Source organism: Orcinus orca, chromosome 12, assembly GCF_937001465.1.
Source record: "Orcinus orca chromosome 12, mOrcOrc1.1, whole genome shotgun sequence".
Lineage (NCBI taxonomy): Eukaryota > Metazoa > Chordata > Mammalia > Artiodactyla > Delphinidae > Orcinus > Orcinus orca.
In genome coordinates, this window is record NC_064570.1 from 27972168 (window position 1) to 27988826 (window position 16659).

General features: G+C 35.3%; 1 protein-coding gene across 6 annotated transcripts in view; it reads left to right on the plus strand.

Annotated features, from left to right (window-relative positions):
- HBS1L (HBS1 like translational GTPase) overlaps positions 1–16659 on the plus strand; it is an 81986-nt gene that overhangs the window by 44085 nt on the left and 21242 nt on the right. For all 6 annotated transcript variants that reach the window (XM_049695166.1, XM_004263796.3, XM_049695167.1 and 3 more), the window contains 4 exons: positions 7870–7978; positions 12367–12629; positions 13101–13266; positions 15973–16090. In XM_049695166.1, coding sequence (XP_049551123.1) covers positions 7870–7978; positions 12367–12629; positions 13101–13266; positions 15973–16090 — 656 coding nt within the window. The remainder of the gene's footprint in view (positions 1–7869; positions 7979–12366; positions 12630–13100; positions 13267–15972; positions 16091–16659) is intronic.

Below are 16659 nucleotides of genomic sequence, written 5' to 3' on the forward strand. Positions count from 1 at the left end.
TCAAGCTATTTTTGTGCCATTACCACATTTTAACTTACTTCAGCTTTATGATATTTGATATCTTGGTAGTTCTAGTCCCCTATCATTATCCTTAACTTAAAAATTTTATTGGTCATTCTCTCACATTTACTTTTCCAGATGAACATCAGCTTAGCATGTTCTTCTCTTTTTTTGTATGTACTCTTGAAACTTAACTTGTATGACACTTAAGCGAATTAAAAAAACCACTGGGTTCAAGCCAAGGTGAGGTATACTTTTTGTGTTACTGCTTATCTGTGACTAGCTGCATGTTTATTCTAGCACTTTTTGATCCTATAAATGCCTAAAATCATTTAAAAAATAAAGGCGGTTAATGGGTGCAACAACATCCAGTCAAACTAAAGATACTTACAGTAAATATGTATTGACCACAAACTTCAGTAATTATTTTTGATTTATGAGTTTTCTGGCAAGGATATTCTATGAACAATGATGAGATAATTCCATAGAATAAGGTCTTTTTTGTTGTTGTTGAGAATATTTTAAAATAGTTGGTGTGCTTTTACAAGTATAATATTTATTACAAAATCTTTGTCAGGTAGATGGTATTGGTGGTGATACCCTTATTTTGCACATGGGATAAACTCAGTCTCTGGAGTATTTGATGACTAGGTCAAGGCTCAAGGTCGTGAATGTTTTGGTGGCAGAGCCTTAGATTTCCAGCCATGCTGATGAGAACTGATTACTGCAGGGTGGAAGATATCCGTAGAGTTTAAAGCACCCTAGGACTGAAGAGTGGGGGATGCCTCATTAATGGCTACGGAGAAGTTAGGGAATTATAGACTGATGAGACATGGCAGCATCTTTTATGAAGAAATCATTATTACATATAAGTTTCTATGGTTTTTTCTCTTACCTCTTCTTAATTTAGCCTTTCCCATTTCTAAATAGTCTCAATTATTATCTTCCCTAATTTAGAATATTTAATATTGTTTTACTTTCTACCTATTGAATGAGAAAATAGTCCTTGAAAATAAATCTATAAAAGATCTTTTTTGTTTTAAAGAGTTCTTTCCTTCAAAGCTTCAGTTATATAGTCTTTAAAAATTTATTGATCACTGCCCAGTCTTTTTCAGAATATTTGCCCCATTAACCCTTACAAATGACTTTTCCATGTTATTTTCTCCTCCTTTTTGTTTATTTTTCAGGGTCAGATCAAATCTCATTTCATTTGTTAAGTTGTTCCTAATTACTCAGGTGCATACATAGAATACTCTTGCTTATTCTTTCTACACCTTAATCTCCACAGTGTTTATAATTGTCTCAGAATAGTGTATAAACTCTTTGAGGGACTTCCCAGGTGGTCCAGTGGTTAAGACTTCACCTTCCAATGTAGGGGGTGCGGGTTCGATCCCTGGTCAGGGAGCTAGGATCCCACATGCCTCGGGGCCAAAAAAACAAAACATAAAACAGAAGCAATATTGTAACAAATTCAATAAAGATTTAAAAAAAAAATGGTCCACATCAAAGAAAAAAATATGATTCATACCTTTTTTTTTTAATCTAGCTCTGTCACTGCCCAAGGCTGCATAATCTTTGGCAAATCAACTGTTTTGAACTTTAGTTTCTCTAAAGTAAAGTAGGAATAATTATACCCATTCTGCGTGGTTGCTGTGAAGGTGAAAAAGAGCATATAAAAACCTCCTGGCAGGAAAGCGTACAAGAGTGCCCATAGGAAGTGCCAGGTGGACTTTCTAGAACCCAGCGCTCTAAACACTAGGAGGTGGCTGGTATTTTATTTATTTATTCATTCATTCACTTATTTATTTATGGCTGCGTTGGGACTTCGTTGCTGCACACGGGCTTTCTCTAGTTGCCGCGAGCGGGGGCTGCTCTTCGTTGCGGTGCGTGGGCTTCTTATTGCAGTGGCTTTTCTTGTGGAGCACGGGCTCTAGGGGCGCAGGCTTCAGTAGTTGCGGCACCTGGGCTCAGTAGTTGTGGCTCGCGGGCTCTAGAGCGCAGGCTCAGTAGTTGTGGTGCACAGGCTTAGTTGCTCCGTGGCATAGGGGATCTTCCTTGACCAGAGATAGAACCTGTGTCCCCTGCATTGACAGGCGGACTCTTAACCACTGCACCACCAGGGAAGTCCAAGGTGGCTGATTATAAGTGCAGGAAGTAGGTAGAGAGTAAATTGAGGTTATTGCCTTAAGAAGAGAACTAAGATAACTTGCAAAAACAATAGAGATCAACTCAAGGTTTCAAAACTTAAACCCTTAGGGGTTGATCATTAAACTCTGTTTCTTGAATGCTTGTTGTGAGTAGAGCACTGTGTTGTGTGCTTTGTACTATGTGGACAGGTGTATGAGGCATTTCTTATCCTCAAAGAGCTAGTTAGTCTAATATTGATTGTGTTGTAAAGACCAAAGGAATTAGTCGAAAGAGCGTAAATCTTGTGGATATGTAAGCAGGAAGTTTCATTAAATTCAGCAAGTCTATGACAGTCGTGTGGTGCTAGGGAAATTTGGCTTTGAATCCTTTACAAAGGAATATACGTTGAAAAATGTCTTCAGGAAAGGGACCTAGATAACTTCATATTCAAGAGACAGAGCCAAGTAGATTTTGCTGCTTAGATCTTAACCCCAGGAAGGAAACAGTAGAATTCTGGAAGAAGTAGTCCAGCAAGGGGTAACCACTAGGGGTAGAAGAAGCGTTGCTTTAGAGACAAATGGAGTATGAGAAAGGAGAAGTGGACAGGTAGGTGAGCTGATTAATTAAGTACATGCCCTGCTGCTAAGGTGAAGTCACTTCTTTGTTCCTTGGTTTTGTTGTTGTTGGTTTTTTTTGTCTACAAAACAAGCAGGTTGGACTTGATTAACTGGGTAGCTGTTATTTTCATCCAAATGAAAAATCTAAAAGATGATCAATTCTTCATCCTACTAGAGACTGAACACTAATCACTAATATATTAATCACTAATATATGAATCTTCAGAACATGTTTCTTTCTGGTGACCATGATTTGGTGGGTGGGTTTTACATGACTTGGGGGAGGACATTGGTACTTTTCTTTGGAATGGCACATTTTAACCTCCTAGTAGGCTATTTGATTTAAAGGACACCTTAATGGTTTGGGAGTCACAGACACATACATCCACAGAACTAGAAACCGTTTAATTTACTTCATTATGTAGACGAGAAAACGGAAGCTAGTGAAATTAAATGAACTGTTTAAGCTGTAAGGTAGGTAACAGTTAATTAGTGGCAGAGCAGGAATCAGAATCCAAGCTCCTTATTTGCATCCAGTACTCATTCCATATGCTGCCATTATTTTGGGACTTTCAGTGCTCAGTTTCTTGAGGTTGTTATACAGAAAATGAATTTGTTATTTGGTTGGGGAAGATGAAGGAATACAGTAAACATTTTACACTTTTATGTGATGGATATATGTATCTCTTACTGATCCATGACTGATTATTTTAGTTATTAGTTCATTTCTGACCTGTCAGTAGATTTTGCCTGTCATCAGCATGATGCTAGTTACGAGGGGGACTGTATAATGCGGTTGGATAAGTCAAAGTATGTCACATCGCCATTAATAACAGCTTAATGGAAAATTTACTAAATGTATGTTTTCATTGACTATGGAGAACATCAAATTGAATTAACATATTTCCAAAATAGCCTGAATCAAGGTTATCTCTCAAGTGGAGGGTTCTAGGATTGGAATTATTGAACCCCTTGAAATAGCATGCAAAATTTTGTGTGTGCTGTATTTCTCTGCCAAGAGTGTCCCATTGTTTTCATTAGCTATTTCAAAGGGGTATCTGACCTAAATAAAAAAGTTTATGAACCATTGCTTTAATGGGTTATATTCAGATCTGTAGTACTTTTTCCTCTAAAAAATACTTTCATTTACATAACCAAATTTTTGAAATACTACATCTTAGGTTTGAGGTTTGATATCCTCTAGATAGGATCACCAGAAATGAAAAATAATATATTTACTGCATCCCCAGAAATATTACAGGTTCATATTGTGACTTTTCTTTGCTTAAAGATCCACCTACTTTTTTAAAAAAGTCAACATTAACAGTATTTCAATGTACTAAATGTATAAGTGAGTCAAGGGATTTTTTACACACAAAATAGAAGGTATTAAAATTAATCTTAATAGGAAGTGGGGATTAGCCCTGTATAGCCTGGACTGAGACGTTTTTATGCTTTACGGTTCTTTTTCCCTGTTTTGACAGAGGCCAAAGTCTGCCATGCCTCTATCAGTCAGGGTGTTCTCCCCACCTACACACACCACTGCCCTGCCCCCTCCTCTCCCTCACCATCACCATCACCATCACCATCACCATCACCATCACCATCATCATCACCATCATCACCATCATCATCACCATCATCATCACCATCACCATCATGCTCTCAGTTTCCTCCTTCCTTATCACTCACTCACCTCTCACTCTTTTTTACCTTTGCTAGAACTTTGGAACTGCTTTTATCCTGGAAATCAAACCCCTCCACAATTCTCAATCTGTTTTCCTAGTGTTTTTTTCTACTTCCTTGCCTTACTTCATGTATATCCTCTCAAACCCCAGGGTCTGGAAGGTCAACTTTATTTTCTTTTCTGCCTTTTCCAACAATTATTCCTTCACCCACCCTCCTTCCTTTTCTCCCCTTCCATCTCTGCTCCTTTGAAGTTTCTGTCTTTTGCCCGAACCAGCCTTTTATTACTCTTCACTGCTCTCATCTCCTGAACAATCTCATGGTTACTTTTCCTTATTCATCAAGACTTTGGAAGCTGGCTGACAGTGTTCTTCTACACCCTAAACTCTTCATGATCATAGCTTGTGCATCAATGTGAAGAAACAAGTCCAGCGGCCTGGACTTGCAGTTCCTTGACCCCCTCATTTCCAGTGACCTTCCCCTCTTGTCAGCAATTCACTGTAACTCCGCCTCTTCCGAAATCATGAAACCGCTTGTCCCATTCTGACAACAGCCACCTAGTTGTACTTCTTACATTGTTACCTTTTCTTGACCTTTGGACCCCTCAACTTTCTTTCAGTACATCAGTACTCTTCCTTTGTCATTTTATTTGTTTAATTCAGCTTAGAGCTCATTATTTATCATTTCAATAACTTTCCCCCCTTTTGTTGCCAGTACCTTCAACCACCTTGTTACTCTGCCCTTTTTTTTGTACCTGTTGGGTAGAAACTTCACTCTGAATGAAGCAGTCAGTGTCTTCTCTGTGCATGTTCCTGAATGGCTGAACCTTGCTGGAAAAAGCCACATGGATAGGCAGATGGATTCCACTGCAGATTCGTTATTGCAGATCTTAAATGGACCCTCAATACTATCCAACGATTCCCCTGTTTTTGTGTGTATTCAACTCATTCTTTGTGCAAAGATTATTGAAAACTGTATTTGCTTCACCAGTCTTTTTACTTTTCTCATTCACCCTCAGTCTCACCAGGTAACTTGTTGCTATGTTACGGAGAGAATAGAAGCTAACTGTCAGGGGTTTCCATCTTCTAGCTTCTCAACATTGTATGAGAATGTTGAGATCTGGCTTCTATTACAGTAAAAGTGCCTTTCTCCTATTTTAGTTCAGTTTCTACCTGTGCTTTATGTCCCATCCCTCTCTACATTCTCAGAAATTCTAAAATATCTGACATGATCTTTTTTCTTCCTGATATTTTCAGCCAGCCCTTTCAGTTTTATGTTCTCCATCAGATGATGCCATGTTTCCCTTTTGCTACCATTCTACCACATTCCTCCCTTTCCGACCAGATTTTTTTGAGAGGGTCATTAGTCCATATCTACAATTGCTTATCTAAAGCCCTTGGGACCAGATTTGACTCAGAAATCAGATTTTTTGGATTGAGAAAAGCATTAACGTCTGTGGTATGATCACCCCAGTGGAATTTGGGGCAGCACCCTTTAATCATCACATTGTTATTTCTGCACTGAAATGTATGGCTTTCCACTTTAAATGGGATAAATAAGGGCTACAAAAAGCTTCACTTTAGTCCAGGTCAGGTTTTGCTTCCAAATGAGTTAAAACAAAAAACCTTAATTTTTCAGAGCTTTTGGATTTTGGAATTATGCGTAAGAGATAGTGGACATGTACTTGCTGCCTGTTTTCTCACCTTCTTTTCTTTAACCCATTCTGGCTTTGCCTTCCCTCACTTCTCTCAGATGGTTCTTGCTAACTCTACCAATGACCTTTATCTAAAGGAATCGTGTCACTAGTGAATGTTTTCAGTCGTCTCACTGAACAGCAACTTCAGACTCTGGTGATGCCACTTCCCTTAGCTTCCTGGGCACCATCCTCCCCGGCCCTCCTCTGTCACCTTTTTGTAGGCTCACTGTCCTCTTTCTTGCTGTCCTCTATCTGTGATTAAAGGTTGAATTTCTTCCAAGGCTTTGTCCTGAGACCACTCCTTTTCTTACTCAGTATTCTCTCCCTTGGTGATCTCACTTATGTCAGTGCCTTCAACAACTAATTATGTGCTGATGAATCATAAATATATGCTCCAGCCCAGACTTCTCCTTTGAGTTTGACCCTTTGTTTTATCTTCTCCTCTCTTTCCCTTCCCCCCACTTTCTTACATCATTTTGTTGGCTTCCAGATGTGTTAGAAAAAGCATTAGGATCTTTGCTGTGGCTTAAAGGTCCTGCATTGCCTGGCCATTGCCCCCCTCTTCAGCTCCATTTAACTATGTTCCCTCTCCCCTCTGCTTTTACTCCCTCTGAAGGCCATGCTGCCTCCTACAGCAGGGCCCTCATACAGCTACTCTCTGTTTGGAATGCTCTTCCTTTCTGGGTAGTTTATTCTTGCTCATTTTTTGTGTCTTCACTTAACTCTCATTTTCCTATGGAAGCACTCTAATTCATGTGCCCTGTCACCAAATCTGATAGTACCGTATACAGATTATAACACTAATAACAGTCGTAATTTTATTTTTTGTGATCAGTTTTCTCCACTAGACTGTAAGCTCTCTCAGTACAAGGATTATGTCTGCTTTTGTTCACCACTATATTTCCAGCGTAGTGCTTGGCATATAGTAAGCAAATAGCAAACATTTTAAATGAATTATGTACATTAATTTATCTTTTCTAATTTTTAAAAGTAATTTCTGTATATATATTTACCAGTGTAGCAATGCGGTTTCCATAGTTTTATGTGGACCCAATCCTGATGGTACTCTTACTGAAAATAATAAAGATACATTCTGAAGAATTTCATATATATTTTTTAAAGGATCAAATGCATAAAAGTCTTACTTTGATCTAGCTCGTAATTTATTCTCCTTCATGTTCTTAATTTACTTTTTCTATGTTGACTTCTTCCCCCGTATTCTGTGGAGATATCAAATATCTTACTAAGTCTAGTATTGTGAGCAAGTGAAATATATGCAGTATCTAGCACAATTCAGCAGACTCTCAACTTGCTCATCAGTTTGTAGGTATCACGATTAAAAATAGTTTAGCCATCTGCTAACTGACTGGACAATTTTAGTATTGTGAAAGGGTGTGGTAGGAGAGGGAGATACAGGGTCTAGGTATAATGTCAGAATGAGGCTCAATGCAGAAACCACCTTGTGACCTCTTAATACTGAAACTTAAGAGTCAGTTCAAAATTAGGAAGAGATTTGGTGGAGGTTAAGCACAGCAGAGTCCTGACAATGGGGGATTTCCCAGAATAGGGTGACAGAAGAATTTCTTTCAGCATTTTAAAATTTCGCTGAATATTTTTTAGAGAAAAAATACGTATAAAGATGTGATTCTGTGAAAATTACCATAATATGTATTTAATGTGTAATAAATATTTCTAGGAATCAATTTGAATTAACTAGACTTTTATATTTTACTCTTTCATTAGGAAAATCAATAGATTCCCAGTCATCTCGAAGTGAATCTGAAATTGTGCCAAAAGTTGCTAAAATGACTGTATCTGGAAAGAAGCAAACTATGGGATTTGAAGTGCCTGGGTAAGGTTTTTAACCCCTCCCCCCTTTTTTGAAATTAGTATTGTCTTCTTGTTAGACTGTAAGAAAGAGAATCTATTTCAACTTTGCATAATATAATCATTGAAGTATAATGGGTCCTCAGTATGGCATAGTACAAAGAAAAGGGGATGAGAAATTAAGCTTGATTCTAGACTTACCTATGTATATTAACCTACCTCACTGTCAATTTCCTTATACAAATTAAATATAGCTACTTTAACGTTAAAAACCTATGATTTTGTGAAATCTAGCACTGTGAGGTAGGGAATCCTTTGCCACTAGATGGTGTAAGCAAGCAGTGTTTGGGAATTAAATGTAGTTGGTGAATCAAGGAATCATTAATTAAAATTTTTTTACTATTATCTTTAAACTCTTTTAGATTTTCATACTGAATAAAATGGATCAGTATAACAAAGACAAAATATAAAATAAAACTTACCTAGAATTGCAAATATCTAGTGAGAAATGATAATAAGTCATACTTTAGTAGCACTCATTTATTCTTTCTTTTCACAGTCTTTAGGATTCTCTCAGGAGTTTTTATAGACAAGGAAAGTGGGTTGCTTGAGACATAACAGCACAGTTTAAAGACATTAACTTTAATTTTTTTTTTTTTTTTTTGGCCGCACCGTGCAGCATGTGGGATCTTAGTTCCCCTAAAGACATTAACTTTAAACTTCTTTAAAAGTTTTCAGGTTTTTCAATCATTTCCTAAATCTATTATTTATAAATTATATATATTTTGTCTATCAGACACGAAACACTATTATCAAATATAAACAATAGAGGATTTTTTTCCCCCAATTTCAGGAAATACAAACTCAGCAGCCATTTTTTTCTCCCTTACAACATTCTTTTATGTAAATTAATAGAAGTATCCATGAGTCTTGGTTGGGAAGAATGTTAATGATTACCTAGTTCATTTTTTTTGTTTTATTTTATAGAAGCAAGACTTTATTCATTAGATTTCAAATTTAGTGAGGGAAAGAAGTCCATATCTAGGACATAGTAGGCATTCAGTATATGTTAGTTAAATGAATGAATGAAAACGTTAATTTTTAATTTGAGTAACTTTAGCCCGTTAAAATAATTCTGAATCCTGATTCAGTAACAAAAAGCTCAATGTATGTCTTTTCTCTCTGAATGAAGGTTGGGTTGTAAGAATCATAAGTACCTTTTTTATTCTCATGTCTTGAGTGCCATTTAATCCTATTATGGAATTATTTTCATTGAGAGAGGAAAAAATAAATAGAATACACAATTCCTTGTTCTAAGGATTTTATAATCTTATGCAGAAGGTTTAGAAAGCAACATGCAGATGAGCATAGTACAAAGAAAAGGGAATGAGAAAATAGGCTTGATTCTAGACTTGTCTATGTATATTAATCTATATATTAGAAGTAAATGCATAGTTATCTATGTGAATATTTCTAAAAATAATGGGTAATAAATGATCAAGAAAAAAATAAATAGTAAATATAAGTAAATAATTCTTAGAAACCCACCTCTGTGCTTTACAAGTATAATGCAAGCGTTTCAAAATCTTACAAGACTATATGCTTCATGAGGACAGGGACCATTAATGTTCATCATCATATTCCTTTCGTAGAATAGTTGTTTAAATATTTATTGATCAGAGTCCTTGGAGAAATACATTTTATTTTAAAAATAAACCTGGAAATAATATAAAGGTAAAAGGCAGCCTGTGAGCCAATATTTTGATGTGGCCCTGTGGGAGACGTCATCAGAATGTGAAAGGTCTGCAAGTACAAATGGAGATACTCAGAATGCATATAGTTGCTCAAGGACCAAGCTATATTTACTTCAAATACTTTTATAGGATTTTGGGGGGACATTTATAGTAGGGATAATACTTAGGCTGTTGTTTTGATTTGGTCTCAAGAAAGCACAGAGAAACATAAACACTTTTGAGTCAAGATTTCAGCATCATAGATTTCTACATAGTGTGATTCCCAGTGGCAGCTTATAAAGAAAGAATAATGCATTTCTTAGAAGAAACTGAAACAGCAAACTTTTTCTTCACTAATAGTAAAGATAGTAAATATTTCTCTAGAAAGTGCAGTAAGTAAAAATCATTAGAACCTTGCATAGAGAACAAATAACTCTGTGCTTAACCTCTTCAATCTAAATTATTAGCTTTCCAGTATCATTTAAATAACTCTCAAAGAAAGATTAAGCCTCTAGATTCATGTAGAAATATTCCCACTCTTGGAAAGATGGTTTTAAAAAAAACAGACCGGTCACTTTAAAATAGTAGATAAGGTTACAAAATTATATCAGAAAGCACCTGAAAAAATATTCAACCAACCTATACTTTCTTTTGTACCAGTCAGTAATTATAATCCTGAACCCAGAATGGTCATTTTTAGATCTCATCTTTGAGATTTTTCAAAATCTTAAAACATTAGCTTTTACTTCATATTACGCAGGAGTTTTTACTAAGTACAGACTTTCGTCGATGCTTTTCTAATTACTTTGACCCTTTTCTCTAACATTGTACAGTTTAGTGAACTAATTTGCAGTTTGCCTAAAATTTACTTGAAGGGAATGTTATTATGAAAGTGAAAGAAAAGCAAACCTTTCATGTTACTGAATTGTAAATGAAATAATCGAGTCAGGCCATGTTTTGTGACGCTCTTCCTATCCTGAGCAGGGCTGCCTGGATGGGTGGATGAGCTGAGTTTCAGGCCTCAACCCACTGTGTCAGCCATAGCTGTTCTGCTTTTATCTGTTTTCCATGTTGGAGTTAGCGTGAGCTTTCCTTTGAAGAAAAGCCTCTGTCACTGAAAACAGAAAGATTTGCAGCCAGAGATTGTGATTTCTCTCAGGTCTGATCAGAACCAGGTTCTGTGACGTGACTAGTCATTCTGGTTGAATACTTTCATTGTAATTTGTAGGGTTTTTTTTTACTCCCCTAAATGCAGAGTTATCATGTTTTTGTTTTAGAGAACTAGCTGTGGTCATTCAAATAAATGTTTGCAAATTATAGTTTAAATTTGATTTACTTAACTTGGTTGGACTCTTAAAAAAAAGAATGGGAACATTTTCCACATACTGATATTTTTTCCCTGTAGTTTGAGATGAAGCTAATCTGTCTAAGCAGTGTTAAAAAGTGAACACCAAAGTTGGTTAGTGGAGATTTGCAAAACCAAATAAAATGGGAATGAATATGAGGCTTTTAATGAAGTTGCAAATATAACGAATGTGATTTTTTCCTGAGGCGTAGGAGGAAGGGTCAGTGTTGAGCATGTAAAAACACCCTGAGGGGGAACAATGAATCTGTTTTTGTTATTGTGGGCAAGAAGAAAATATTGGCAGATTCACTGTTCGTATACATTTCCATTAGCTGAAATCCTTAAGTTATTTTTGTAAACTGCTTTCTGTATGTAATTCTTCTCTGCCAGATCCACATTGAGTCACATGTAATTGGTTTCATTCTTAATAACTTGCAATTTAACCTGTTCTTTGTCCTAATTCTGTGTCCTAATTCTGTGAAGGAAAGGTAAGACAAATCGTAGTCTGGTTGATTAGATTACATCCTTTATAGCTATCCATGGCATAGCACTGTTATAGTTTCTATGGAGGATAGTCCAAGAACTATCGAAGAAATAAGATCAGTGTTTACTTTTGGAGGCAATGTCATTGTCAAGGAGGAAATAAGTTAAGCTAGATGGTATTGCTTCTACTTTACATATCTGAGTTCCTCAATAGATTGTAAGCTTTTGGGATCAGTTGATAACTTTTTCATTTCTTTATCTTTTCTTCTCAACATCAGTGCTAGTATATGTTAATATAGTTTTTAGTGAATCAAGTGTTTGTTGAATTAATGAATTAAAACTCTTTTGCCAAAAGTAATAAGAAAATGTACACATTTAGCAATATCTCCCTTAAGGATAGTGTTTGAGCAAAAAAAATTGTAAGTCTCTGTCTGGTCGGAGGAATGAGTTAGGGATAAAACTGATAAAGCTATTTTTTTAGTACTGATTTATCTCCAGGAACACAATGCCAATTTTTACAAAATATCTCCTTTATGCCATCTGTTTTGATAGGATTGTATGGCTAAGCTATGGGCTTACACATTGAATTTCAGTTATTTTATGGGATATTTTCTTCTTATCTTAGTTTTTGGTCGTCTGTTTTTCTCTTGGGATCTTCCATGTATGTATTTGTGTGGTTTGGGTCTAGCTACTTATCATTTCCACCTTAACAGACTCTAGCCACTTAGTGAAGATCATTTTTTGGTCTGCAAGTGTAAGGAATATGAAGAGACAACTTCCCTGCCCTTCTGACATTATAGGATATCAGTCGAATTGTTTTAAGCACTTTATTCCTATCTATGCTTTCTGTAGAGTAACTGCTGAAGAAAATGGTCATATTTTCCACACACCTCAAAAAGGACATTCTAGTGAAGATACCGGCCTTGTTTCTTCTGATGTACTTGAGACCGCTTCTAAATCAGCCCTTCCATCCCACACCATTCAAGCATCAGAAGAGCAGAGTTCAACACCGACACCAGTGAAAAAGTCTAGCAAGCTGAGGCAACAAATAGATATCAAAGCGGAGCTGGAAAAGCGGCAAGGAGGGAAGCAACTCCTCAACCTAGTGGTCATTGGTAATGCCCTTTGTTCCTCTGGATTGTCAGTCAACTGCTTAAGCCCAGAAACTTTCTAGTGGCAGCATGGAAACTCGTTCCACTCTGCATTTCTCTGTGGGTGTAAATAGACATGAAGCAAGGAGGCATTGCATCATAATGTCAAGTTTCCAAGGTCACTCTGGGTGAAATAATGCCAAGTCACTAAAGAGGTCATTAGACTTGGTTGTGGCATTTTCATTTTGTGAACATTTGAAAATTGCCTGTCTCATTGATAATCTTAATTTCCAGAAATAAAGGAAAATTTCCCCCCTTTAAAGAGACATGCTTTTTTCCCTCCATTTAGACATCTTAACTGTTATTTGATAAAAATTGGTATTTATTACTCTAAACACTGACATGAACTATTGAATTACATATTCCTGCAATGCCTCAATGTGAACAACATCTAGAAAATGTATCTAGTATTAATCCTCAATCAATTTTCCTTAGGTCATGTTGATGCTGGGAAAAGTACTCTGATGGGCCATTTGCTTTATCTTCTGGGTAATGTAAACAAAAGAACTATGCATAAGTATGAACAAGAGTCTAAAAAGGCTGGCAAATCTTCGTTTGCATATGCATGGGTCTTGGATGAGACTGGCGAAGAAAGGGAAAGGTAGTCACTATATTTCAAAATTTTCATTCTGAAATGGTATATAGTCTTTTAAATAAGTATGTAAATATGTTGAATATGCATGAAACAAAGCATGAAATATTTTAGAGACTATTTTTAGAAAAAAGTTTTCAATTATCAGGGAAATGTTTTTATTGTAGTTTTCATTGTAGTCTACATACATTTTTTACTCTTCCAAATTCTATGAAAATAGTTTAAAAAATGTTTATTAAAAATTTTTTTTAAAAGCAGAGAAAAAGGCAGTAAAAACCCTTAGCTAATTATTCTGTGGGAGAAGTTTCGGTTGTCACTTCCCTGAGTATATGTCAAATTGTCTTGATTTTGAATGAAAATTATGAGCAAGACTCTTAATTTAAAATTAATATATATAATGTTAATATACATAAGATTATTATATCAGGTTATAAAGGAAAGGTAACTTTTTGTAGTAAACTGTCTTCTGTCTAGAATCAAAATGACCGGTAAATTCAAATTACCAGGCTTAATTCATCTTTATACTTTCTGTACTAAGCTTTTATGAGACAGAGTCAACAAACAAGTAATTAAACCTGTCTCCTACCAGGTAGATCTAATCCATTTGGTTACTTCTGTATGTGTTACTGTGTTCAATGCTAACTTTGGTGAGATTTTAGGAGAATATAGATATTCATATACCTCTGGCCAAAGTATTTCTTTTGAAGTCTTTTTAGATATTTCATGTTAGAACTGGTAGGGATGGGGAAGCCAATGGCACCTTTGTCAGGAAAGAAAGAGGACACTTATAATTAAGTGAAATGGCAAATATACCTACTGTCTCAAAATAATAAAGACTGAAGCCCTCTGAAAATCCTGAATCAACAAAGAAGTTACTCTGTTCTCTGATGTCTTCATTCTGAATATGATTAGAGAACATATTTGGATTTTCATACTTTTTAAAAGTATGTTTATTTTCTTGGAGTATTGATATAAGGTAATTCTCAATAAAGCAGGTCACAATATTCCTTAGCTCTTCTGGTAAATAGAATTTTATATCATAGTGGTTTGAGTTTTGTTTTGTTTTTTTCTTGTAGGTGTCTTTCTTATTCTTCATAGTATCACAAGCTTGTTTTACAACCTAGTAAGAAAAAATAGTTGGACAGTTACACATTTTGGGAAAATGAATATTGGAAAACAGAATTTTGTATGATATCAGTATTAGAAGACTAAATTTCCACCTATCAGCTTATTAAGCAGATTATTGACATATGGCTTTTTAGTTTTTTTGTACTATCTATTAAGTAGGTAAAGAGATTGAGGACAGTATAATTAAGTTAGAATGGCTTTGTTTGAATTTACTTCATGTGTGAGTTGAGCAGGCAAGTAAGCTAATAATCTATCTCCTAGAATAATTAATAATTTTAGTGTTTTTTTAACAATAAATCTGCTAGTTGGCTGTCATATTTTTGCTGCTGGTAGTTTTCTGTTGCTCAGCATGCTACAATTTTTAGAATATTCCTTTATTCTGTAGGTAGCAGAAGCTTCCATATACATAATGGGAGTTTTAATTCACCACTATATATTCCTTAGTAGCATTTCAAAAATACAGTGAATTGCTTATCCTACCATGTTAAATATTTATAAATCCTCTGTTCTGCTCATGTGTTGGACAGAAATTAGTAGCCTGAGTGACATTTTCATATCCTCTCAGTTACAAATGCAGAGCAGAGCTGGGTCAAAAGAGTATGGTCAAAGCAGTCCAGGGAGGAGCTCAGACTCAGTCTTGGTTCATCACTATTCTCAGGCACTTACTTGGGGATTATTAAAGAGAATTAAGTATCATTTTTGCAAACTCAAATGGCCCATGGTTTCGGATTAAACTAGAATAACATGACTAAGGAGACCCACAGTTACCTGACTGCTAGGGTGAACACATAATTTACCATTATAATTGTTGGGACACTTTGGTAGTAGAAGGGAGTGCTCATTCCTTACTATGGACTATCCTGGGCAAACCAGGATGAATAATTACCTAGTTTATTGCCCATGTGATTTCCCTTTTTAAATTCCTGCAATCTAGAAAGACTTGCTACTTTTGTAGACCCTCCTGGGCTTTCTTATATCTGAATCTATGTTTTTGTGGCTAAGAAGAGGCACTGTGTTGGACTCCAAGAGGATGACATGGGATGTAAAACCACTACTGTCCCTGTCTCTCAATTGTTAAAAAATTGTTCATCTCCTTTGATATTTCCTGTTTGCTAAATGTGTAACATACTGACCAGCCTTACAAATGAAAGTTTTATAAGTTTATTTCTATAATTAGTGAAGCATAAATGTAAGAAAATGAGGAAAGGTACATCCTGATAGTGGTCATTCTTCATTTTTATCTTTTCTCATCTGCAATATTTATTGTTTCCCACTCCAGATATGTCCCTATATATCTTTCTTTGTTCACAATCTGTACTGCTTCTTACTGAAAAAAAAAAGGAAATGGGAAGCATCAATCATTTTGATTAAGCTCTTGTTGTATCCAAACCTTGTTTTAAAGCCATACCAGTGTAATCTGTTACAGCAGAAATTCCAGATAGCCTAATTATTCAAAATAATAGACTATATAGTAGAATTCCCATTATTACTTAAGAATTTAGACTGTCATTTCACCTATATTATTAAATAATCCATAACACTGATTATTTCTATGGTGCATTCTAACCATTTTATGTTTTCTTTAAGGGGAGTAACAATGGATGTTGGTATGACAAAGTTTGAGACCAAAACCAAAGTTATTATATTAATGGATGCTCCAGGCCATAAGGATTTCATTCCAAATATGATTACAGGAGCAGCCCAGGTACCAGATATTTTCTTAACCAAAGTACACTGATTGTACATAAAATTTCCTGATGCTGAGGTTATAATGCTAGGATTATAACTTTTAAAATACTAAAATTTTAACTTTTTAAAAAATTTGAAAAAAAATAGAGAAATGTATTTTTCATGATCTCTATTGGTGCTTTATAAAACCTTTTTAAATTTATTACAAAGAAGCAAATGTATAAAAGCTACAAATTTCTTTGTAGTAAAAATAATGGTAAGGGCTCAATGAGGCATAGCTTTATAATTCATTTATTACTAAGTTGGAGTGAATATTTCAACATCTGCCTTTTTACTATATTTATATTCAAGTCATATATCTTTTTAAAGAGCTAATTTATGCAGAAATAGTGAAGCTTGGGAGTCTTCCCCCTGTGGTTTATTTGCTTTCTTAAGATTAAAAAACCATTGCAATTTGTAAGCTTACATGATTCTTAATGAGGATACTGAAAAAACCAAAGATAATAACTTTAAATAATTAAAACAATGCAAATAGCACTACACATATAGGACATTGATTTCTTCTATAATAGATGACTACTGGAA